The sequence below is a fragment of the Anastrepha ludens genome, chromosome 3, assembly GCF_028408465.1.
Source record: "Anastrepha ludens isolate Willacy chromosome 3, idAnaLude1.1, whole genome shotgun sequence".
In the NCBI taxonomy this organism is placed as follows: Eukaryota; Metazoa; Arthropoda; class Insecta; order Diptera; family Tephritidae; genus Anastrepha; species Anastrepha ludens.
The window spans coordinates 75,718,855-75,745,780 of record NC_071499.1 but is presented as its reverse complement, the minus strand read 5'-3'; the positions used below and the strand labels follow the sequence as shown (position 1 = coordinate 75,745,780).

The following is a 26,926-nucleotide window of genomic DNA, read 5'->3' as shown; positions in this document are numbered from 1 at the left end:
GAATTGATGCGCGCTGAGGCCAGTGTCTTGATCCCTGCTTGACAATGGTGAAATTTTGCCGTAGGATAGTCTTATCGTTTTTGCTGTTACACCAATTTGGCAGCCTAAATGAACAATTTAAGGATAATAGTGCCATTGACCGCCATTGGCCGTCAGCATAAATATGGTGCCCACTATCATCTGATTTGACTCAAGTCTGCCAATCCTTTCTGTCGGGTATTCGTATTTTATAGATCTATCTCCAAGCCAATCGTTGGACTTTTATGAGACTCTTTAGGTAGGATAGTGTCAGCACCATCTCCAACCATACGAGAGCTCCATACGCCAAAAGGGGCCTGATGATCGCCCAAAACAATACTTGAAAAATTATTGTAACTTATTATGAAAATGGTCGATATTTAAAATTCGTGATTTTTTTGGTCCGAATGGGCCGACAATTCACAGGTTGGTGAAAAAATGTCAAGAAACTTCGTCTGTTGAGGATAGAAAAATAACTGGCAGGCAGACCAAAAACTGGACGTTCTGTTGAGAATATTGCTGTTGTAGTGCCAAGTGTTGCTGAACAAACTTCAACATCGATATCTGGCCATCCTTAACAATTAGACATTCATGAGTCGACTGTTTGGCGGATTTTACCTGTAGACTGCTCATGGTGGACATTTAAATGATCTAGTTTTCCACATATATTAAGAGCCGAATTTAAAAACTTTGTGAAACTTGAAAGAATTTAATTTTTTCTGTTTTAAAACAACATCTAGGCGCGTTTGTTAAAGGACCCCTGATATGCTCTTTTCATTCCTTTATGTTGTCACATACCGTTATTTGATCAAAATTATAATTAATACGTGGGTATAAAAAAGTGAGGAGTCGCACTCTTGTGGCCATAGCGACAGCTACAGGTATTTGCGCGCCAGTCGTTTCTTTGTCGTGCTAACCGACTCCTATTGAACATTTTCTTCTCCAGTTGATCTTTTCAATGTAGAGGAGGCATTCCTTTTCCTCTGCTACCACCAGTTGGAACCGCATCGAATACTTTCAGAGCCGGAGCGTTTATATCCATTCGGACGACATGACCCAGCCAACGAACCCGCTGGACCTTTATTCGCTGCGCTATGCCTATGCCGTTGTAAAGCTCATACAGTTCATCGTTCCACCGCTTGCAATATTCGCCATCGACAGCGTGCAAAGGTTCAAAATTCTTCCACAGAATCTTTCTCTCAAATACTCCAACTGAGGTCTCATCGAATATTGTCATCGTTAGGCTCTCATCATGCCTTGTAGAGTGTTAATTTAGTTCGTCGAGAGAAGACTTTAACGTTATCATCACACTATTGAAAACGGGTTGATCCGCTACATATATCTCTTTGGTCCATCAAGCACTTTCTTTTTCTTTCCTCAATGCTATCAATAGTTTATCAATGGTGAAAATCATTAGTTGGAATGTAAAATAAGAAGTTACAATTAAACGTCATATTAATGTACGGCCACAATGCTTATAATTTTCGTTTTATGTTTGTCTTTCTAGCCAGTATTGGTGGCCTCATTAGCGTTTTCTTCGGTTTCAGTTTTATTTCGTTGGTCGAAATTATCTACTACATCTGCATACGACCCTTGCGATCAACATTATTAAATTCCAGTGAGAAGAATGATAATTCTGCGCGGAAACCATGTATCCGATTAGCCAACCGATCAAAAGCACGATTCGTGAATCCTTATAAAAATCCAACACACACATTAAAATCACAGAAAATTTTCACGCGACCACAAAAGATGTGGTACAACAAGGGCGTTGGTGCTTCAGCCAGAAAGGAAGAGGAAAGGTGGTAGGAGAAAAGTGGGATATGTATGTGCATGTGTATCTAAATACTAACTAGAGTAATAACTACCGCACTAACTCACCAGTAATCACTTAGCGGCACTAATCAGGGCTTGCCCTTGCCACGAGTATCCTTGTACCCGGCCAAATACAGTGTATATCGAGTATGTACTTAGTGAAAAGCGAACACACAGTAATTGACAAATGCACCCATATATATATTTGCAGCAACTGCCACCTCTTATTGATATCACCGCGTTTGTTGGTCACACTATAATATTTACAAAGCAAAAATATTTAAACTACACTTGACATTGCAGTGGCGGAGGCGCGCAGGTAAACCAACAACTGGAGTTTCATCAAATTTTAACTGCAATTGGCACATACACCTTTATAAATATGTATTTGTATATTTATATATTGTATATGTAAGAGTATGCGAATATATTCGTGAATTTCAGCCGTATAAGAGTACAATAGCACGCCCGCAAACATTTTGTACATATCTGATTTAGTATTTGCTCTTAGTCAATATGATTTGTGATGCTTTACCGGATATTTCAAATTTTGCAATGCCTTCTGACATGGGCACTCACATATCGGCATGGGAAATGCACTTAAAACATAACAACGGCAAAACACTTAATTGCAGTTGGAAAGTGGTGGCTTTTGGCGCAACATGCAGGTTTATTCTGAAGATCGTTTAGTGCAGCTCAAACCAAAATTCACAGCCGAAAAGCCTAAGCCTTTTGGTAAGTAACAGAAAAAAGGAAAGTGCCAATTTTCTTTACATTCTGCAGTTATTTAATATTTTGTTTAGCTCGTCCTAAACATAAAAGCAGCGACTGTTCCAGCGAGGAAAACGATTTTGAAAATCTCTGCTCCAAGGAGGCCGCAAAGAAAAGTCTTAAATCTTATTTACTAAATACAACCTTGCATGGGTTAAAATATATTGCCGAGGATAAACTAACATTGCCAGAAAGGTGAGTATTCTAACTAATTGAAAGCTATGAGACATTTTATTATTATTATTGTTTATATTTAGAATACTATGAAATATTTTAACTTACTATTAGTAGCACCAATGTTGGGGAAAAATAAATCCATTATTTTCTTCGTAGATGGCTGTAGTGATCGATATCTCGCAAAGTATCGATCAAATAATTTAAAGTTTATGCTCGTTGTCAAAGTGGCATTTCACACTAAAACAGTTGTTTTGCTATTTTTTGTTTGTTGTATTTAGGTATGTGTTGCAGGGTATTAACAATGGAAGCCGATAAAGAGAAAATTCGGTACATTTTACAGTTTCTCTTTGATAAAGGTGAAAATGCAAGCCAGGCCGCTGAAATTTGAATGCAGTTTATGGTGCCGATACTTGCAATTTTGATTTCGTCGATTCCATTTAGGCATTTTTGATGTTAAAGGAAATGTCGGAAATGTTGATAAAATCATAGAAATAATAAAGTAGCATCCCCCAGGAGTTAAAGATCGACCATAAAACAGTATTAAACCATTTTTGCGAAAATTTTTCGCAAAAAAGTGGATTTCTTTTCCCCAAACTAATACTCGTATATACCTATAAACCTTAAGTCAAAGTAAAACGTTCTGAGCGCTATTTCGGCTATGAAATTAAGATATAGGTAATTCGATAAACTTTGGCTAATTTCAGTTCTTGGAAAATAGAATAAGTGGTAACTTTTCCATCAATTCATCGGCATTAACAACGATTAAGCTACCAGAGTGTGCCTAACCTTTCACGTCCTTATATTAGCAGAACTGCTCCGTTTTTGCACGCGATACAGTACCGAATCCATAATTATTTTTGATCTAGCTTTTCACCTTGATCGTTTTGTGTTGCAAAATAGAACAACACCGTAAAGATAATGGGAAAATCGGAAAAAATTTAAAAAAATGCAGAGAAAAGCAATTACTTTTTATTGTAGTTTCACCTATTTATATTCAAAATGGTTCACTTTCCTTGGTTCCATGGTTCACTTTTTCAAAAAACTAAAAATAAAAAAAATTGTTAATAGACTAAAAATTAACCCACCTCAATCCATTAAACATCTGTTTTTATTTTTTTATCAGGAAATGAGTAAGTTTGCTGCAAATGCCTAGGTATGTTATCTGTGTAATTTGGGTGTGCTGAATCCGAAAATCATGTCATATCGAGCCAGTATACATCCAGTGAACAATAAATACTTTGTTAATGTGGCCACCGTACCCGAGTGGGCTGGGCTCCTCATAAAAGTCATTTACCGTTCGGAGTCGAGAGAAACTGTGAGAGGCTGAGGTCTCTTAGAAGGTTAAATTATTTAAATTACTTTGATGAAAAAGTTCAGGCCGTGAGGTAGCTCCAAGAAAATCAATATCAGCCTCATTCGTTTTTAAGAGAAAGCTGGAAACACTGGGTGCATTAGATTCATTAGTGTGAGTTCCATTCCAAAGCATTGGTTTCAGCATGTCTGGTACAGGATTATCCTCTGAGTGTAGAAGTAGTCGTCAAGCTGATGTACTTTCGGGATATGTTCATGAGCATTTATTAACACACTTTTATTAGCTCGGGTTGTATGTATGTATGTAACAGAATCTTTGAGCTTAATTTTCACTGGCTTCTAAAAATCTGATCGACTTGAAATTTTGCACACCTATCAAGGACCGATGACAATGCAATAATTTGATAAAAGTTTTCCATTATCCTTATTAGGATTGCCAGGAATAATATTTTCTTTTTTTTACTGTGTGCAAAAAGTAAGGTGAATTTGGTTGTAAAATGAAAAATCTTTATTTAGGCTCCCTCCACGAAATAAGATCTTCATCCCGATTACTTCTTTATCACGGCCGATAACTGCATAACTTTAGACTCACAGTCGACTAGAAAGGAATTAAATATAACACGAATATATCGAACCATTTATTCACTGACTGCAATGGTAACAATAATTTTCATTCATAATAAAAAATATTGTAGTTTAAATAAAAAAAATAAAAAACACGCTTTTTTGCTAATCGAACTAAAAAGTAGAAAATAAAAAATAGTTTAAAAAAACTAAAAAACACGCTTTTATTGCTAATCGAACTAAAAAGTAGAAAATAAATTTTAATGACAAAGAGACCTATAATGAAGTAATAGCAAATCGAAGGATCAGTCATAGTCAACTACCTCAGAACAGAATTATAACAAAAATTAAGATACAAATGGAGTAATTCAAATGAGAGTTAAAAGCGTGGGATGCATTTTGCTTCACTTTCATAACCCTCTGTACATAGGTAGTTGCCAATATAATGATTGTAATATTTACTATATCAAGCACACTGCAAAAAATAGCATAGATTAGCACATCTAAGTGCAGCAAATTTCATCCCTTTTCGATTAAAACTGTTCATGTTTCTGATGATTGAATTTCACAGAATGATCGAAATCACTTAAAAACCTATTTTTTGTATTCAACTGCTTTTGTTTTTTTTTAAGAAAATATATCCAGAACTCTGTGCCAAATATACATTTTTTTTGTATACCAGTGCTATCAAGATTTTCTATTAAATTACCCGACATTATATAATAATTTTTTTTTAATAAATATATTTAATTTTTTTTCAATTCCAGAACATTTTTCGGCTTATCGTTTGTTGGAGTACTTATATTGTCAGCATATTTCATTTCCAATATCTACGTGAAATGGTCTGAAACGCCGATAATAATTTCGACCAGTGCAAAGCAAACCTTTGTGAGTGATGTTCCATTTCCGGCCATAACAATTTGCAATCTTAATCAGGCATCGAAGAGTAAAGTTCAAGGCATACTTGAGTAAGAATTTATATATACATACATATACATATATAACATAACATTCATAAATATATATGTATGTCAGATCTAATAATAAAGTACACATATAGATGTATGTAAGTATGCAGATTTTAACAATTTCTTTTCATATTTTATTTACTTTGTTTTAGGAAAAATCTAAATTTTTCTTTACTCATGAGCCTCTGCGGTCAAAATCAGATGGGTGAATTTTATAACATTCGCGGTACCTGGAGAAATTTCAGAACTATACTAACTGCGGTAATTTGGAATGGATGCAAAATTTAAAACATTAACTTAAATGATTTTTTTTACATATGACGCTTAGGTTGCTCAACCTTGCGACGAAATGCTTTTATACTGCAGCTTCGGCTCTAAGGAAGAAAATTGCTCGGTGATATTCAATCCTGCATTAACCGATGATGGCTTGTGTTGCACGTTTAACGCTTTGGATCCAATGTTTATGCTGCGTAATTACAGGTAAATAAAAAAGCAAATAATTTTCTGTTCATGCGTAAAATAAATTGCGCTAATCCACCGTGGATTGAAAAAGGAATGAGTCCCAATGCAGTTTCTTCCTTCGACATTTATTTTACATACCGAAATATTAAAGCTATCGAGATGACAAAAATGTGTTTGTATATGGGCGAGTTACATATACACTACCGCCCGTAAGTATTTGTGCACCCTTAAATACGCTGTTATTTTTATTGCTAGAGAAAGATCACAATGACCTTAAGATCTAGTGTGCCCGTAAAGGACTTAGAGTTTATTTTACTCTTGCTTCCGAGAGGAACTTTATTGTGGAGATTTAATTCATTGTATCGTTCCTTGTCAGACGGTCACCCTGTATTCTTAAAGAAGTTTCAGATAGGTATGCTAGCCCGCCAACCCTAGCTTGGTGATGGGACGCATATCTGTACTTTCAAGCAGGTGTGCGCTTGCTTTGGTGATATTTTATTTCCACCTACACCGCAAATCTACGGGGCATATCCCCATCCGACGGCGGCCGATGGTATCAATCAACTATGCACGGACGTCCGATGCTCCAATGGGAGTTAAAAGAAAATATAATATAAAATATGCCCCGGATTCTTTCGTATTTGTGCATCCGTAAAGGGCACTTCTCAGGTATGCACCTTCGAGCGTCGTTCGCTGCTCTACAAAATCTGCATATTTCAGAGAAAAAAATTCCCAGTGATAGTTCAACCTATAATATCTTTTAAGAATTTCTGTAAGATAATCCGGGATCTAAGGAGACATTTTTTCCGACGATGTTGCTAGGAAGGGGTCGACTGAATTGGTCTCAGAGGTCTCCCGTCCGGTCGTCGGCATCCCCCTCACTGGAGAATGAGAAAGAATTAAAGATGCTCCGTAACAAAGTGCAGGCAAAGCAGCAGCTGTTAGTTGTTGACCACCAAAGGCGTGAAATCTGCACTAAGACTATCCTGAATCTCGACCACGAGGAAGACAACTTTTCATCGAAATCCATGAGGTCCATTTCCATCTCTGTTGATATGTAAATACGCAAAATTATTACTTCTGGTGCACCAAAATTTCGCGCCGGTCTTTTTTGTCCGAAAACGCTGCGGTCCAAACAACTACTGGGAGCCATGCTCAATGGCCTTCTCCTTGCTCAATTGAATGAACTGGGACTGGAGAATATGTGGTTCCGATAGAATGGAACAACGGCTAATAAAGGTGTCAAACAAAATTCTGAAGGTTGTATTTCCTGGTCAATTAATCTCTTGCTTTAGCAATTTGCATTGACCGGCAGAGCAAACTCATTTAATAGTTTCAAATTTGTTTCTATGAGGTTTAAGAAGTCATGAGTCTATGTCAGTAAGCCTCTAACTGTTTAAGATATCAGATACAGTCAAAAACGACAAAATGGCTTGTGGCCATCGATTCTGGCGGCGACCACTCAGCTCATATAATTTTCTCGTCTTAATGAAAAAAAATGAAGACATAAAATTTACATTCAAAAATATAGCAAAAAAAACAACTGTCGTGCTTTTTGAAATTCTCCAAATTTCTAAACAAAAAAAAAATATTTGAATTAGGACTGAAAAAATTAATTAGAACAAAGTTGTAGCCATCAAAACAAATTAAGTTTTCAAAATAAAAATTCACATCTCATACTAAAATTTCATTCAAAGCCATCGAGTAGTTCTTCAATTTCATTGATTACCAAATTCGGAAATATAGTCAATATAATGTCAAGAAAAGCGCATCTAAAGCTTTCGTCTTGGCCCTCAAATATCATTCGATATATCATTCGATTGATTTCAAGTGTTGCGAGAATATTTTCGAAAAATTATGTAAGAGACATAGATACATAATTTAAAATTCAGACTATCCTCACTCCTTGATGCAGCCAACTTGAATAGGAGAATTGCTTTGAAAATCCCGTTTTCCGCAGTTAGAATATAGAAAAAAATTAGGTTGGGCTAAAAACCATACAAACTAGGCAGTCATCGATTGCCACAACGCCCATTGACCTGATAAAATGAAGTTTGAGGTATCCGGTTAAGTGGATGTAGAGGGGTCCCACAGCTATTCGGTCCAAACGACGATTATTTGAGAGACGACCAGCAAAAAAACTCTCGCCAGAAGCATGATTAGTACCAAATTGAAGCATGGAAGAGGTGATAAAATGATATCGGACTATTGCTGGAGAATATAATGGCGTAGAGTCGAAAGAATTTTGGATGAAAACTAATACAAATCATTCCTCGCAGAGCATATAATGGTTGTTGGTTGAAAAATTGTAGGCGAGCAGTTTATACGTTCACAAATGTATGTACCAACACTTAACGCGAAAAATTTTTAACAGTAATAACGCTCAAAAGAATACCAATGAAGGTGTGTAGCCATCGAATGGTGAACCGATCTGAGGGCTATAGAACTGCTCTGGGTTAAGTTGGATATGGCAAACTTGTTGAGGCATGAAGTGTCACAACTCCCGAAACATTTACTTGGAAGGGATTAAATTACAAAAAGGGACGTGGTCTCAAGTGAGCTTGTGGGAGACTACCATTCGGCTGTTCCGAGTTCGAAACTCACAGTGAACATGAAACATGAAATGATAGAAACGGTTTTTTAATAGCAGTTGTTCCTTAGCTAGAAATGGTAAACTTCTCAGTGTATTTCCGCCATGAAAAAAGCACCTCCTAAAAAATCTTCTACCATTCGGAGGCGGCGTAAAAGTGTAAGAACCTTCAATTGTGGAGCAGCTTTAAAAAGAGTGTTGCAGCAGAACTTTTAGTGGAGCATCTACTCGTTAATTATATATTTTTGAGCATTAGGAGCTAAGTAAACAGGATGCGCAAAAATATATGTTTTTTAACCTGCTCGCAGATACTTGAAGAAAAGTAGTTTCTGCACACTGCCACATCTAAAATGTCATTTCTTAGTTCTTAGTACAATTGTATAATATTTTAAAGTATATTTATCATTTTTTACTTAAGTGATGAAGATCGCATCTCGAATAAAACGGCTAATCATTTCGTACCCATGGATTGGACGCCGGAAAGTGGTTACAATCGTGATTTGCCCAAAAACTACTATCCACGTGTACCGGGCGGCACAGGCAGTCGACTAGGTTTGACTGTCGTTTTGAATTCCTCCGCCTCAGAATATTACTGCACGAAGTCTAAAAGCATCGGGTTTAAGGTAAATGTTAAAAAAAGCAAGAAAAATGTCCATATTTTCTTTCACGCATCAATTCATAAAAGGTGCTGGTGCATAATCCCGCCGAACTACCGAAAGTTACCAACTATGGTTTCTTAGTCACAGCCGGACGTGAAGCGCGTGTACCTATCGAACCCATCTATGAGAATGCCGTACCCTCTATACGATCCATTCATAAGGATAGACGTCGATGTCTCTTTTCCGATGAAGGTGATTTAACCTATTATCGTACCTATTCGCGCAGGAATTGCGAAATTGAGTGCGAGGCGAAAATTTTGATTGACAAATGTGGTTGCGTACTCTACTATTTGCCTCGTATTAATAGCTCGGCACGTATTTGTGGGCCCAATGACAATACTTGCACCAATGAAGTGCAGACAAGAATCGAATCGCCGGATAAGAAGCTGACATGTTCCAATTGCTGGCCGGCATGTTTTGAATTAAGCTACAAAGCAATGATCACTTCGACGACAATCTCTGCTGGTCAGTTCTTTACTTTTGATGAATTACCGCCTAGTCTATTCAACGATGCCACCAACTACAGAGAGATATCTATAGTGAATTTTTACTATCTATCGAATATACTACGCACCACTACCAAATCGGAAATGTTCGGATTGACTGAGTTTCTTTGTAAGCTATAATTTACTAAGTTAATTAAATTGTACTAAAATATTTTCTTTTCTCTAACATAGCCAACACCGGTGGACTGTTAGGTTTATTCATGGGCTTCAGCATTTTCTCAATTATCGAAATTTTTTATTACGTCACTTTGCGTCCATATTGCGCTAATCGCACCATGCAACTGTCACGCCATCGCCGTCATGGGCGCATGAAAGTAAAAAAAAAAATATTAATACTTTATTTTAAGTGTTGCGCGTATTTGCTTGATTAATGATATAATTCATCATTTCAGTGTGAGCGAACAATTCGGTGCAGAGTGAAGCCAGGGAAATATGATGGCAACTCAAGGTTCTGGTTGAATGAGTCGCAACAAAAGAAGGTCTTCAATAATAAAAACTATCGAAATAATTTAAACCATATCTTATTGCATCACAAACATAACCAGCTTAATAATGATGGCACACAACTGTATCCCTATTTGGATTAAAGGCGAAATTACAAAAACATGAAATACAAATTTGGATGCTACCTAAATTTAAAAAACAAAAAAATTTCCGTGCACCGGAGACATTTATTCACTGATGTCATACCCATGCGCGTATGTATGTTACTTATTGCAATGCTTTGTGCTTAATAAAAATTAAATAAATTATGCACAGTTTTCTGCACCATTAACCAATTAATGTTTTTGTATTTGTAAATATTCAAAAATATTTACTATTGCGGACAAAAAAATTCAGGCACGAAGCAAATTGTTGTTGAAAGGCTTAAAGAGTTCAGAACGTATAAAATTCGGCATGTATTATGTCCTAGAGGTTGACTTAGATACTTAAGGGCATTATTATTTATTATTGATGCCAAGAACTTAAGCATTTTCGAGATTTTCAATTTTACAAATTATTTGAAAATAAGAGGGTGTCTGTAAAGTCGGTTTACTGACGATAGTTTAACATGGCAACGTCAAAAGAAAAGCTGCCGAAACTGGCTGAGATATTTGCGATGTGTATGGAGAAGGTGTCATAGACGAGTCTACAGCACAAAAATGGTTTGAAAAGTTCAAAAATGGCGACTTTGACATCGATGACATGTCTCAAATCACTTTTGAAGCAGAACGGATGCCAAACCAGTCGAGCATTATCGGAAAAAGTGGATTGCGATCATAAAACGATTCTCAATCCCCTTTATTCAAAAGGGTTTTACCGAAAAATTGCAAGCCGGGGTGTCTTACGAACTCAACGAAAAGAACAAAGAAAGTCGCCATCAAATTGCTTTTCAGCATCTTGCCCGCCATCGAGCAACACGCGGTCATAAGGTAGTAGCCCGGTGTGACGGGTTCAAAAAATGTTTTTTTTTTTACATTTTTCGGAAGAAAAACATTTTGAAAATATACTATAAAAATTTTAGACAGAAATTTTAATTATTTTTAAAGTTATAGCTAAAATAAGAGAGCGCGCCGTTGGTTGGTTGGTTAGAGTGGTGATTCATCCTGAATCCAACTAGCGCTTCCGCACCATTTTGTTGCCACATCCTCTTTACCAACTTGTTATTTACGGCATGACTATACCCAGTCTGTGCGGTTCAGGAACCTTATTAGGTTGTTGACATCTAAGCCAGACAGTTGTTCGAGCTCCTCGAACAGCGGTTTGCCCAGGGTTAACATTCTGTCCTTCCATAGGGCAGGGCATTCACAGAGGAAATGGAAGATTGTTTCCTTTTTCTCCGGTTGTTTGCAACTGTGACAGTATGTGTTGTGAGGGATGCCCATTTTGGCTGCCTGTTCTCCGACAGACCAAAAGCCAGTTATGACTGCCGTTAGTCTCCAGGCATCCCGTCGTTTCATGTTTAACAATATTGATGATTGTTTAAGGTTGTAGGTGGGCCATAACGTTCAGCTGATTTTGCATTTCGTCTGGCCCCTCCATCTACACTCCGCCATTCGGAGGAGCGCGCCGTAGTGTGTATGAAATCGTGTGACACGCCAGCAGCAGCTGTTTTCGAAACTTTAAACGCGTTTTTCTCAAACCCATGTTTTCGAAATTTCGGGGAATCACTGACTCAAAACTATTCAACCGATTTGGCTAAAAATTTAACCCATTATTCTAGACACACATATCTAGATCCCGGACCTTTAAAACTTTTAATTTTTTTAATAACAAACTGTTTTTTTAAACAATTTATGAAGAAAATAATTAGATTTTGAGAACTTTTTTCGCCATTTGGTTTTGGTTTTTTTATTTTTATGTATATTTTAGGTTCGGGACTTAAAATAAAGTCTACAGAATAATAATCTCTTAAAATGCTGTGTGTTTCCCCGAACCAACTCATCTTTTTTTTAAGGACTCCACTTTGAAGTCAAAAATTGTAAACAAATTAATATAAAATTAACTTAAAAAAAAATTTGTATATACTTCAAAACACCAATACAAACATGTAAAGACTTAAAAACGATCGCATTTTATTTTCTTTTTAAAACAGATTCATAAAAAACGTCGAACATTCGGTCGTTACACCGGACTACTAGCATAAACAGCACTTTTTGTGCCCACACATCAATATGAAGCAAAGAAAGGAGTGGGTGGCTCCAGGAGATACGCCAAAGCCGAGAGTCCTACCGTTGAAATGAATTTTCCGGCTGGGACATGAGTAAACGTGTGTTCGAGTGTAAAATTTGGTAACTCTATTACACCTTTTCGGTCATGGCGCTGACCGTACTAGTCAAAACAATGTACCAATGACATTATCGCTTGTCAAATCGAAATTGACACCCAATTAGTGAATGCGTCATGTGATAGTTACATGGCGGTGAATAGAAAGTAATCACTATATACATACATATGTGCTAGTATAGATACAGACGAAGGTGATTAGCGAGCGAAAGCCCAAACGCCTAGGAATCCAAGGTGGCTTACAAGCATACTTATGCATATTAAATCATACTTATATTATTGTATTTGGATAAGCTCATGTGCGCCATGTTGACTTTATCAAATCAGCGAAATCTCTGTGAAAAATGCCGCTACTTATATCGAATGCTCATCACGTATGCCATTAACCGTAAATGTAGAATGGAGAGCGCAATAATATGTCGTAGAAAATTTTGAAATTTTTGCTTGGGTATAATTTATGCTTGAAATAATTTATTACATCTATTAACTATTGCGAACTCAAGTTGCCTTAGGCTAAATTTAAAATGCAGTGAATTGCTTTCATTTTATTCGTGCGTAGCTAATATAAATAAAAGCACTAAATGTAGAATAGGAAGAATTACTGCTGTATGGTTTTTAAAAATAAATTTTACAAAAAAAAAAATATTTGTAATTTTACACTAATGCATTTTTGCTCCTAGTTAAAAATATTTTCTTGCTATGAGTTTATGGAATTTTTGGGCAAAATCTAAATCGGGGCAAGTAAATTAAGGGTCGGAAAGTGAAGCACAACATTTCCCACATCAGTATTTGAGGTCTGCGTCAATCTATAGTTGAATGGTGGGAAAATTCCTGTTTTCTGGCATCATAGACATTTTTGGCAGCTTTGTTTGGGGAAAAGGCAAAAAATCAATCTTAACCCTCTGCTTTCATAAGTGGAATTCAATTGAATTGGCTGGTGTCTTTTTTTGCTAAATAATCATTAAATGTACCAAAATTAAAAAAAAATATATTATTTTAAGTTTCACAGCTGCTTTGGCCCGAATGGGTTGGTGCGTGACTACCATTCCGAAGTGCGAGTGTTCAAAACGTCGTGCGCGAAACAACAAATGATAAAAAATTGTTTTTCATTTGCGCCTCGGTGGGTTATGGCAAACCGCCGAGAGTATTTTTGCCATATAAAATTCTCTCTTACAAACAATCATCTGCTATTCCGAGGGGACATAATATTGTAGGCCACTCAATTAGTTATCAAGACGCACACCACAAATTAGATGAAGTGCTTCACAAAAGTTCACAGTGCTCACAAAAGGAGTAAAAATCTTGTAATTTATTTATATTTTTTTAAATAAGATATAGTTAACAACGCAAAGCATGAAACATTTTTAAGCTTTTTTACTACTCTTCTGCTTCTGTATCGCTTATTCGTTTACGAATGTCTAGCGATCATACAATATTTATATCTTTTTGTTTCTTAACTACATTACTCAAAACATACTAATTTATATTATTTACAATTTCTTTATAAATATCTCTATTTTTAGTTGCATTCCATAATACTGCCTCATTGCATATGGACGGGCCGTACATTTCGTAACCATGGTAACTGTTTCGGGCCAACGCATCGCTTCCCTTCAATTTTTCCTTCCAGTATTAATTGTAATATGTGGTATTTGGTGTTTATCATGATATGCCCAAGGTAAGCTGTCTTGCGATATTTTATTGTTTCTAGAAGTTCAGGTTCTCGATTAACTCGTAAGTTAGAAATCTGATCAGTCCACAGAATTTACAAAATTCGCCTAAAAATCCACATTTCGAAGACCTCGAGTCTGTTCATGTCAGCGACTTTGAGTGTCCAACATTCAATGCCATATAAGAGCATTGACTACACATACACTTCACAAAAGAAATTTTAAGATTCATATCGAAGTCATGCAGCTTAAGACCTTTCTAAATTTGCAGAATATTGATCTAGCCATTTCTATTCTGGTTTTTATTTCGGCTGATGTATCCCAATTTTCATTCAACTAGCATCCAAGGTATTTGAAATTGGAAACTTTTTCTATCATCAGTGTTTAATTAGCGCCTGCTCTTGTGCGACTTGTGCTGACATGCATGAATTTTATTACAAATTCAATAAAATAATATTATAATGAATACTAAATTAAGATGAACCAGCTCGATTGCATCGGGGATAAGCTGGCATGTAAGGGAACTAATATTGAATCAGTCAACTCTACCCAGTATGCGAGCATCCTATTATCCTCAAGCAGCCGCCGTAGCCGAATGGGTTGGTGCGTGACTACCATTCGGAATTCTCAGAGGGAACGTAGGTTCGAATCTCCGTGAAACACCAAAATTAAGAAAACCAGTTTTCTAATAGTGGTCGCCCCTCGGTAGGTAATGTGTATTTCTGCCATGAAAAAGCTCCTCCTAAAAATAGCAGCCGTTCGGAGTCGGCTTAAAACTGTAGGTCTCTCCATTTGTGGAACAACATCAAGACGCACACCACAAACAGGAGGAGGAGCTCGGCCAAACACCCAAAAAGGGTGTACGCGCCAATTATACGTACATAGGTACATATTAGCTCTAAGTTAGATGGACCGACTTGATCCATCGCGCTGGCCAACAGTAGATGGGATACAGAGCATACATGTGAGGTTACTACAGAACTAGGTCGCTCATCAATCTAGATCAGTTTTTCATTAGTAAAGTGGTTGGCATCCTCACTAGGCACTGCCTAATGGGATTACATGAAAAGCGTATGGACTTTCCCTCTAATGACTTCTGCCGCAGCTGCAGGAATGAAGAGAAGGTGAAGAGTGTTGAACACTTTCTCTGTCACTGACCTCTTCTTGTCAGAACGCAACATTGCTGTTTAAACTCATACTTACTTGGTTGTCGGGCAGATTTGGAATCTGCAACCTTTAACAATTTTTCACAGTTTATCAGAGAGGCAAACCCGTTTCACCACATTAGTAAATTTGTGCCTTAAGGCCTAATTACATTTTTATATAGAATGGTAAGCACCATAACCCAACCTAATCACTCTCCATTAGCGATTTCCATCTATAAGTTTGTTGAGCATATAAGAAATATATAGCATAAGAATATTAGTTTACATATGTATGCAATAAAGTGCTAAGCTAGGCGAAGTGTTCATTTAGAAGATTTGCGAAACATAAGAGTAGTACCCCAAAATGTAGTCACCCTCCCAAACCACATGCAACCCATGGCTATTTGTAATCTAATTGAGATTCTAATTTCGCAGTTTTGATTTGTTTTAAAACATATTAATTGATTTTGGACAGCGTAAAAGTTAGTGTTTAATGAAATCAAAAAGTGCTTGGGGAAAGAATTGCTCACAGTATTGGTAGAGCTCTAAAATGTTTGAAGCTTGTCGAAAATCTGGCCAAATCCAGCAAGCTTCCTTTGCCTTCATTTAATTTCTACTTTTGCTGTCAATATAAAAGTTTGCTCAGGTAATATTTCATTTTCATGTTCTAAATTATCGTCACTAACAATATCGTTAAGATGGCTCACATTTTCTAATAAACCTGTCGATTATTATGTTTTTTCTGATCAATAATTATTTCATCATCTGGCTGAAGTTCAATCATAACTCTTCAGTATTTATTCACATACGTCATGATCGACGTCACTTCTTTAGAATCACTTGGATTAATTTCATCGTAAATTAGCAAAATCTCTTCCAAATATCCAATGCATACATTTGCCTCTTTTATAGCAAAATGATTTAAAAATTTCTTTTGTATTATTTTGTGTTCATATTGAGTTTTATATCAAGTTTCGTTTTAACTCCTTTGTCAACAGAATTTTTTGTCCACCTGTGATTCTTTTTCCGTTTTATTCGAAGAATGTGCAAGAAAAATAAAGGGGCTAACCTTTTCGCTGATTTTTTTTTAATCCAATTTTATTCTTCCGCCTGTTGGCGATTGTAAGTTTGAGAAAGTGTGATGCGAATTCGACTGCTGACTTTATTATCTTGGGATGATGTTGTCAAACGTTTTGCTAAACCAAAACAACTCTTAACGAACTAGTTGATGTAATTTCTGCTGTTCTGTTTAAAAGTTATGTTTCGCTTTCTATTCTCTCGAGTTGATCTTCAAGAAATCCTTATCTACAGGTAATTTTATTGATGAGTGGAAATTTGATTTTATTGCACTAAGTACCCGTGCTAGAAATGAAGACAAAATTTTTTCAAAAAATTTTAATTTTTCAACATAGTTCCCTTTTAGAAAGATACACTTCTCCCAACGCTTAGGCCTTCAAAAAATAGGATTTGTGAACTCTCCAAAACACACCTCTGTCTCGGCGATGAATTCCTCGCTTAAACTAAATTTTTTCCCGCGAGCCGTTTCTTCATTGTTAGGTAACAAGAAAATGCCACAGCGAGCCAGATCGGCTGCAATCCATAACGCAATTCATGCAGTTTGACGACAATAACTCCGGATGAATGTGCTGGTGCGTTATCGTGGTGAAATAGCACCTTATTTTTCGCCAAATGTGGCCGTGTTTCCTTCAATTTGTTTGTGAAAGCGGTCCAATAGATCACTGTTGTATTGTCCAGTGATCGTTCTTCCTTTCTCTAAAACATCCACGAGGATGGCGCCGTTCGCATCCCAATAAGTCAACGGGAAAATCCATTGTCTTGATTATTGCTTAGGTCAAAGTGTGTTATGATGAACGGTGATAACTCAACGCAAAAATTCCATCGGATCTCGCCTAAATTACTCCAAACACTGCCACGAAGTTAACAGCCGCATCCGCTTGCTGTTGCGTGTGAGCAATAGCGCCACCCATTGGGCCGACAATTTTTTCATCGTCAACTTATCGTGTAAAATAATAATTGCAATTACGGTTGACACACCTATGTACCCTGTTACTTCACGCAGTTTCGTTCGACGATCAGCGACTTTTTGAATGAGTTCGTCGGGCGTCTGCCGGGCGTCCGGTCGCTCCTCATCAAAAACGGATGTTCGCCCACGTTTAAATTCGTAGAACTAATATCTAACTGCGGTCATAGATGGCGAAGCCTCCCCATAGATGGCATCCAACTTTGCTTTTATCTCTTCGCATTTTTTCCTATCCAAAAACAAAAAGCGAATTATCGAACGATACTACTCTTTTTCCATCTTAGCGAAAATCACGTAACACGTCTTACTCGAATAGCTCCCAAATCCAAATAACCTATCAATTAGTCTGGAATTTGTTTTGCCGTCGTTTGATAGATGCCAGCACACGATACTCACACCAACTTCCCTCAGCAACGCCCTCTGTCCTCAAACACGGATACTTATTGAACCGCCCTCGTATAGAGCTACCTCTACGTTGTTTGAATTAATCTGTATGTTTTTGTAGTCAAGAGCTTAATTTGTCCCAACCAACATGGAGCTTTGTGCCTGGCAGATCAACTACTGTACTACACTTTTTCCTCTTAAATATTCTAATATCTTAGATGTCTGTTCTGAATTTTGTTAGACATCTTTATATATAAAAATTAATGTTTGTCTGTATGTCATCGATTCAAAAACTACTGGACCGATTATTATAAAAATTGGTATATATGTATGTATATGCGTTTTTCCACGGAGAAGGTTTGTGTAATATGTTTATTTATGCCACTCGCCACCAGGTGGCGCTGCAGAGTAGCAACTGCTGCCCCGTTCAACCGATTATCATAAAAAATAGTATGACCATGTATTTTTACACAGAGGCAACGAATATGACATGTTCAACACCCGCTGATGAACTGAATGCATGTCTTAAATCATCAGTTCTATGGCGTCATTTAAAGAAATTGACTTTGAAAACTAACATGCGTGTACAACTACAACGGGATGCATCGGCTGGAAATTTTGCAAAACAATTTTGGATATTGGAAATGGGCGAATGGAAATTGATGAATCTACACAACGTATCACCCTGCCAGCAAACTTCGGTAAGAAGCAAACTTCACAGAAAGCATCGACGAATTGGTGCAAAAAGTTTTCCCAAACATTGCACAAAACTACAAACACCATCAGTGGCTCAGTACGCGTGCTATATTAGCAGCCAAAAACATCGATGTCAATACCATCAACTTCGCCATTCATCATGGAATACTCAGTAAAACGACATGTAAGTACATCGATACTATGGAGAATCAAGACGAGGTTGTCAACTATTCAACTGAATTCTTGAATTCGCTTGATTTGCCAGGTATGCCGCCGCACGTTATTACATTGAAAATTGGCGTACCCATCATTCTTCTTCGAAACATAAGTCCAAAACGACTTTGCAACGGAACCAGACTCTCAGTCAATAAAATGATGAACAATGTTACCGAGGCAACAATTTTGACTGGAAATTTCAAAGGTGAAGACGTACGACAGATATGCCATTCGAATTCAAACGTTTACAGTTCCCTGTGCGACTTGCTTTCGCAATGACTACACAGGCCGACAGCATCTCAGACCCAGAAACCGTACTACATATTTTAGAAGGATTTTGATGCGATGAATCGAAATCTGGCCTCATAATTGCTCTATCAGCTCTGGTTTTCGAGATATCCTAACCTAAAAGTGCAAAAAACACCGTTTTTGCCCATATTTGAGGTTATGTAGCCTTGCAGATGTTTTCTTTCACCAAAAATAAAGGATGGCATCTTTAAATACAAGCTTTATTTTTTCAAATGGCGTTGAGTTCGCTCAAATATTATTTTTTTTGCAGAGATATCGCATTTTGAAATTTCCATGCTTCTAAATTTTCCTACACCTGAAAATCGATTGAGATAACATAGACATGATATAGTCGATTACTAATTTTCTTGAATTGAGTCTTATTTTTCTGTGTGACTCGGTACCCGTGGGTTAGATAGTGTAGGGGTTTGGTGAGTTAGCACACTTATGGTGTGAGACAAAATTTTAAGAAAAATAAAATCAGGTGCCGAAAACCAGCGCCGATAGAGCAATTCTGAGGCCAGATTTGGATTCAGCGCATCATAAACCTTCGGAAATATATAGTCTGGTTTCTGGGTCTGAATGTTGGTTAAATTTTGCCGGCCTGTGCTATTAACAAAGAGCACAATCGTTACAAGTGTGTAGATTAAATTTGGAGAATCCATGCTTCTCACATGGGCAGCTCTACGTGGCGTGCTCACGTGTCGGAAAACCTTCTGATTTATTCGTCTACGCACCAGATGGAAAAGCAAGAAATATTTTGTATCCCACAGCACTTCAATAAACATCCAATTGAAACTAAACTTTGTAATGTCACAATTTTTTCGAAATAAACAAAATCAATAAAATGGTTTAGAATGAATTGAATATTTGTGTACTGATTTTTCTTTAAAGTTATTTTTCTTAAATTTATTTTAGTTGTTGGCGTAGCAACGCGCGTCGGGTAAAACTAGTTAATGAATAAATAAATAAAAGAATTCTTGAAAAAATATTTTTTTATATTTTAATTATAGTTGCATTCATTATGCAATTAACATGTAAGAAACTTTTAAAATTTGTTTGAGTTTATGGTTGAAGGCAGGTTTTGCAACTTCATAGAACGCACTGCTATTATTATGGGCACGTCTGTATGTACATATTTTTTTAATAAACTTCTATTCATTTAAAAACTGAAATTAAGTTGTAAGAAAATAATTCTACAGAAGCACAGAACGGAATTATTTTCCCACATTATTCGACCTTCGTATCTGTAAGTCTATACACCCATTTACATATGAGTACGCATTCTTTTGTACATATTTACATATTTAGATATATGTATGCGTATAGACTCATGTCTTAAGTTATTGGTTTCAAAATTAAAAATGTATGGTAGCTATTTTTAATGCATTCATAACAACTCCTATAAGTACAATTACTCATCTTGCGCTTTTTTTAATTCTTCTTAATTTTGTTTAATTTATCCCAAATAACTAAGAAATTTCGTGGCAACTATTTTTAGTTATTTTTTATGCCGTATTCTCGCACACATATGCAAGTGGGTGGTTTATACTTAGCCTATTACATGGATACATATAAGCTTTACATATGTATGTATAATACATATTTGCACATAGGTGCATACATACTCATCCGCTCATGCATAGACTACAAGTACAGATGAGTACACCTTTCTGAAATACTCAGCAGGTGGACGGCTATTCCAAATGTAAACAAAACTATACACGCACCTTCATGCATGTGTGCCGTGTAATCAAACGCTGGAAATATTCCGCTTTGATTTGCTTTTGGTTTCCTTTTAACGCCAAAAAATTCGTTTTCTATGTCGCTGCTGAAGTGTACATAGCTGACTTTTTCGTATCAATAGGCCGTTATTTTCTCGGCAATATTTGGCATTTTGGTAGCATATACACATGCATACGTATTTATATGTATTTTTATAGGCCAAAACGCTTGAATTTAATTTTTGTTTGCTCCTTCTGTAAACACATTTTTTGGTCCAGAGCTTCCATTCTACACATATACGAAGCGTTGTAAAGCTTATTTGCGAAAAACGAAAATTTGATATATTTTACGTTGATTGCCTTGAAATCTTTTACGATTTTAAAACTATATTTTTAGCTATTATGGAAGTCTTAAAAACTTTCCCCCCATTCTAGTAAGTTGTATACAAAATTTGAAAAAAGCACATTGGTTTATAAGATGCCCAATAATATGAATTTATAAACAAATTTTAAAGATTACACAATCATTTTCTGAAATTTCACTCAAAATGATTCCTGGAAATTAAAAAAAAAATTCCCATCATAGGGTTTTTTTAATTATTTATGCAATCATACACATGAAGAGGAGACGTACTGAAATACTGATATAGTTACACCTGCACCTGCGTTTAAATCAGCGCGATATATTTCAAAACTTTGCCAATTTATTTATTTTTTATTTAATTTTTTTTTTCTTTTTATATAAATATGCATATGTAAATACTTCACCATATAATTTAAAGCTTCAAACTTTGTTCAAATATGAGAAAATTCCGAAAAATTTTATTCTTGGTTTCAAATTTTTAAAAAGAATCTTTAGATAATTTGGAGCAAAATACATAAAAAGGTCAACAAAAAGTTATCAAAAATAAACTCGAATTTTGGGCCACTTTAACTAGAACAATGTTATAAGGTGCGCAGCTAAGTTCCCGCTCTTTTTTTGATGAAAATACAACTTTATTCTGAAAAAATGGTTACCAGTGAATCATTGAAAGTATTGCCCATCGCTGGCTACTATTTTTTCCCATCTTTCTGGTAGATCTCTTATACCGTCGCGATAAAACTGTTCATCTTTTGAGGCTATCCACGGATGAAGCCATTTTTTTATGTCTTTATATGAATGGAACTGCTGGTCAGCTAGACCATGTGCCATCGATCGGAACAGGTAATAATCGGACGGCGCAATATCCGAAGAATATGGCGGGTGGGGTAGATTTCCCATTTAAGTGTTTCCAGGTACATAGGTTTGAATAGGTTTGGCAACGTGGGACCGAGCGTTGTCATGCTGTAGAAACACTTGTTCATGCCTCGCCGCGTATTGCGGCCGCTTCTCGCGCAGTGCTCGGCTCAATAGCATCAATTGAAGTCGATACCGATCTCCAGTGATGGTTTCGCTTGGTTTTAACAGTTCATAATAAATAACACCAATCTGGTCCCACCAAATACATAGCATAATATTGTTGTTGTAATGAATACATTTTTCATCAGCCGTGACGATGCGATGAAGAAAACCCTTCCTTTTTTGACGCTGGAGCAGTTGTTCACAGGCGAAAAAAAACGTTCAACATCCCTTGGTTTTAACTCATAAGGAACCCAAGTCCCCTGTCTCTGAATCATTTCCAAAGCATACAATCGCTTGGAAATGGATTGCTCCTAATACTGAAGCAAACTCTTCTTGCGCTTGACACGGATCTTCAGTGAGTAAAGCCTCCAATTCAGCGTCTTCGAAGGTTTTTGGACTTCCTTCACGCGGACGGTCGTCAACATTAAAATCATCGCATTTGAAGCGACAGAACCAACCTCGGCACATTGTTTCACTTAAAGCACCATCTCCATACATTTTTTGTAGCTCTCAATGCGCTTCAGCCGCCGTTTTTTTCGAATGAAATAGGAAAATCAACACTTCCCGCAAATGACGATTATTCGGCACAAAATCAGACATTTTCACAAAACCAAAAGTATGTGATATCAAAACAAAATCACTAATGTATCGAAGTAGTTTGTTTACCGTACTACTGTGGGCAAAAAGTAAGGTTGGTAATTTGGTTGTAAATGAAAAATCTTTATTTATTCTTGTAAATCAATTTCATCCCCTTCAAAATAATCCCCTCTCGATGAAATACACATATGCTAACGATTTTTCCAATCCCCGAAACATGCCAAATAGTCCATTTCCGGAGTAGCCATCAGCCCCTTCTTCGATTCAGCTTTTATCTCCTCAATCGACTCGAAACGCGTTCCCCGGAGTGGTCTCTTGAGTTTTGGGAATAGCCAGAAGTCACACGGAGTCAAATCAGGCGAATATGGTGATTGCGGAACGATATGCGTGGAATTTTTGGCGAAATGGTCACGAAGAACGAGAGCAGTGTGAGACGGTCCATTATCGTGATGCAAAAACCAAGAGTTGTTGGCCCATAATTCTGGTCTTTTTAGACGAATTGCTTCACGTAAACGACGCATAACGCTCAAATAATATTCCCTATTAACAGTTTGGCCAGGTGGAAGGAATTCATAGTGCACCACACCACGAAAATCGGAAACAACTGTCATCAGGACCTTAATTTTTGAACGACTTTGACGTGCTCTTTTCGGGTGACCTCGCCTTTAGCACGATATTCGCTTGATTGGTCGGTTGTTTCAGGGTCGTAAGCATAAATTCAAGTCTCATCTCCCGTAATGATGCATTTGAGCTTGTCCTGATAGTCTGAAAGCATTGTTTCATACACATCAACGCGACGACTTTTTTCCAAGAAATTGAGAGTTTTCGGTACCAAACGAGATTTGACTTTTCGTAGGCCCAAATGGTCTTTCAAAATGGTTTTCACAGATCCTTCTGATATTCCGATCATATTAGTAAGGTCTTTAACAGTCAACCGACGATTTTTGAGCACTAACTACTTCACTTTATTGACGAGTTGGTCATCTGTTGACGTCGATGGTCGTCCGGTGCGCTCCAAGTCATCAACACTTTCTCGACCCTCTTTGAAGTCTTTGTACCACTTATAAACATTTTTCTGCGACATGGTCGAATCACCAAATGCCTTCTGCAACATGCTAAACGTTTCCGTAGCCGAAATTTCATTCCGCAAACAAAATTTGATGGCACTTCTCTGCTCAATCAAATCAGGCATTGTAAAAATCGAAAAATGCACTCTTGGTCGTTTGGTAAACACAAGCGTAAATATATTACTGATAATGACATTCACATGAAAGTTGGCTTAGATGTTATTAACAGTGCTGCCAACTCATGAAAAAAATAACTAGAACGAAATTTTAATCCCGCGAAGTTTGACAAATGAATTCACCTTACTTTTTGCCCACAGCTTGGTTTATGACGTTTAGGTTATGTTAGAATCGACTAGAACACAATGCTGGAGCACCTAATATTATATAAAAAAATTGAATTTGCTGTAAAACTGCATAATAAATTTGAAATTTTTATGGCAATATTTTGAGTTTTGTTTTTAATTTATTCAAAGTTTGAAACCTTGAGTTATAGTATGTTTAGTATAAGAAGCGTGACTGGCACAATTCACGCTAGAGTTCCATTATAAAAAAAAATGTATGCTGCTAAATAGGCCTAATACGAGATGTGCAATTTGATAGTTTTGTGAACAATTTAGAAAGCGTACGTTACTTTTACAAAATGAGTCCACATATGAAAAACGAATTGAAACAGTGTTCTAATGCACACACCCTAAAGGTCCAAAAATGTCACATGCATCTGCAGCACAATATTTGAAGAAGTCGAAGACGTTCACAAATAAATGGGTGCAACGGCAAACCGAAGTTGAAAATGTTAGCAACTCATTGATTTGTTTGCGCCAAAGGCGAACTTTCCATTGCGTGAAACTGAAACAGTTATAAGGAAAACTGGTGTTAATGTATTCGAGGACGTGCCGAAGCACATTTCAAAAACTGCTATTCTCATTATCAGATATTGAAAGAAGACTTGCATGGGCTAAAGCAAATTCAGAATGGATTTATGGAAACGTAATATTCGCGGACGAATCTTCCTTTTGAACGAATAGTTGCATACGTCGATAACTGTTAAAGATCCAACTATGGTTTTTGTTTGGGGTTGCATGTATGGAAAAAAGTATAAGCTCATTTATTTGTCTTTTTTACCTTTGTCTTTGAATGCAAATTTGATAAATAAAATTTGTCCAAAAGCAGTATTACCATAAGCTGCGAAGATGTTTGGTAGAACTAGACAACCATGGATTTTACAACGATCCCAAACATCGAAGCAGGTGGTGCTTTGACTGACCTTCACAGTCGCCTTATGTCAACCCTGTTGAAAGTGTTTGGGCAATAGCTAAGCATAAACTCAAAGACAAACAAATATGAACGGCAAAATAGTTGGCAAAGCAAATTTGACTGATTTGGAGCCGCTTACCTCCACAACAGAAATTAACACAAAGTATGGCTCGAAGAAACGTTGCTTTAAAGCTAACTGTGGTGACCATACATTTTAATGTATATATTGCGTGTTATAAATATTATAAGCTCATATGTAAGTACTTAATGCAGTTTGTTAAAATCGAATTGGTCAAATACTTTCCAAGTTATGGCGGTCACGCTTTTATTAGACCGACCGAGCACATTCCGATTTTGTTAAAGCAACTAACATTTTATAACAAAATTAAACAAAGAATAAATACATAGTTAAAACTTAGGAAAGGCTCTGTACCACTTTACCCATAGATTTCCAAATTTATTAATGTCTTTCGACTTAAGGGGTCCGGTGGTCTAAAATTTTCATTTGAATAGAATTCAATAGATTAATTGCAGACGTCTAGAATATTTTGATATTTTGGCTTTTAAGAATATACTGTCACTGTTTTGGAAGAATTTTCGCAGAATTTTCGATTCTACGGCTGTTTTAGCAGGTAGAGGCAGATTCGTCGCGAGACGGCATCAATGGAAAATATCCACTCTCAAAACTTTAAACACAATTAACTCCTGGTCTTGTCAAAAAAAAAGAAGAATATTCAAAGGAATCGTCTGAAATTTTAGTATGTTGTTCACAACATCAATGGCCATCGCCCGTACTAGTATCATATTGTTATTTCAATTATTTCGTATTTTTTTATTAAAAAACAAAAAAAAAATTTATATTGTCGAATTCAAAACCGCGCCATTTTTCAATTTTTTTTTTATCCTAGTACGGTACATACATAGCTACAGTCATCCTGATTAATATTTTTTATGGTTTTTGTGTTTCAGATAAATAGAAAAGGGCAAAATGGACAACACCGTCCAGGCCCAATTTTTTGGGAGGGTCAACTTCAGCGCCATTTTTAAAATTATTAAAATTAAAAAAAAAATTGTTTCCTTTTTGTATGTAAAAGAAGTTAAATAAAAAACCTAAAAAGTTTAAATATCGTTTTTAATTTTTTTTATTGTAAAAATAATTCCTGAAAATACCCTAACTTTTCGAGCTCTAGACCACCGGGACCCCTTCGTTTTTAATTTTTTTTTATTGTAAAAAAAATTCCTGAAAATACCCTAACTTTTCGAGCTCTAGACTACCGGGACCCCTTAAGCACGCCTTAAAGACCATAAGGATGCATGTAACGTAATCACAAATGACTCTTCACGTATCAATTGGGAGCATGTAGCCCGTAAGGTTTTCCCACTGTCGGATGTTATGATTTTCGGGCGCTTATTGCAAACTGTAGAACAATATGACTTTCATCATAGATGGTATGGGAATCTCTATGCCAATATCTATTGAGGAATTTCCTTCACACAGCTCGCACCGAAAGAGACTGCATATAATGGAAATTAGTATCACCATGATTTTTTTGAAACGGATATTAGAATGTGAGCTATCCATCGAGTGGTTTGTTTGAGTTTCCCCGAATGAATGCCGCATGCAACATGCCTAACTCACTAACTCGATTTCCATAATTCCCCAAACTTATTTGTGATTATGGTTGCAGTAGTGTCCTGTCTAGATTGGTCCTCGTTTTCCAATGAAGAAATATAGGCATAGAATAAAATCGGACTATTATCATCGTACCATCTTATTGTGGTATTTAAAAAGAAAATTACGCCAGGCAGATGAACCATAGTTATGATTTATCAATTCCCCATCTACTAGTACTCTT

General features: G+C 36.5%; 1 protein-coding gene across 1 annotated transcript; it reads left to right on the top strand.

Annotated features, from left to right (window-relative positions):
* Positions 1 to 2,495: 2,495 nt before the first annotated feature.
* LOC128857556 (pickpocket protein 28) lies at positions 2,496 to 10,428 on the top strand. The gene is made up of 9 exons (XM_054093307.1): positions 2,496 to 2,568; positions 2,637 to 2,799; positions 5,424 to 5,624; positions 5,777 to 5,885; positions 5,953 to 6,104; positions 9,095 to 9,299; positions 9,362 to 9,950; positions 10,013 to 10,155; positions 10,234 to 10,428. The coding sequence occupies exons 1-9, from the start codon at positions 2,496 to 2,498 to the stop codon at positions 10,426 to 10,428; spliced, it is 1,830 nt and encodes a 609-aa protein (XP_053949282.1).
* Positions 10,429 to 26,926: the final 16,498 nt, after the last annotated feature.

Excerpts from the sequence above, each read along its gene's own strand:
- LOC128857556 (XM_054093307.1), top strand. The coding sequence starts at position 2,496 with ATGCAGGTTTATTCTGAAGATCGTTTAGTGCAGCTCAAACCAAAATTC. Across the intron at positions 9,951-10,012 it reads CGGATTGACTGAGTTTCTTT|CCAACACCGGTGGACTGTTA; the intron begins GTAAGCTATAAT and ends TCTCTAACATAG. Across the intron at positions 10,156-10,233 it reads GCCGTCATGGGCGCATGAAA|TGTGAGCGAACAATTCGGTG; the intron begins GTAAAAAAAAAA and ends TCATCATTTCAG.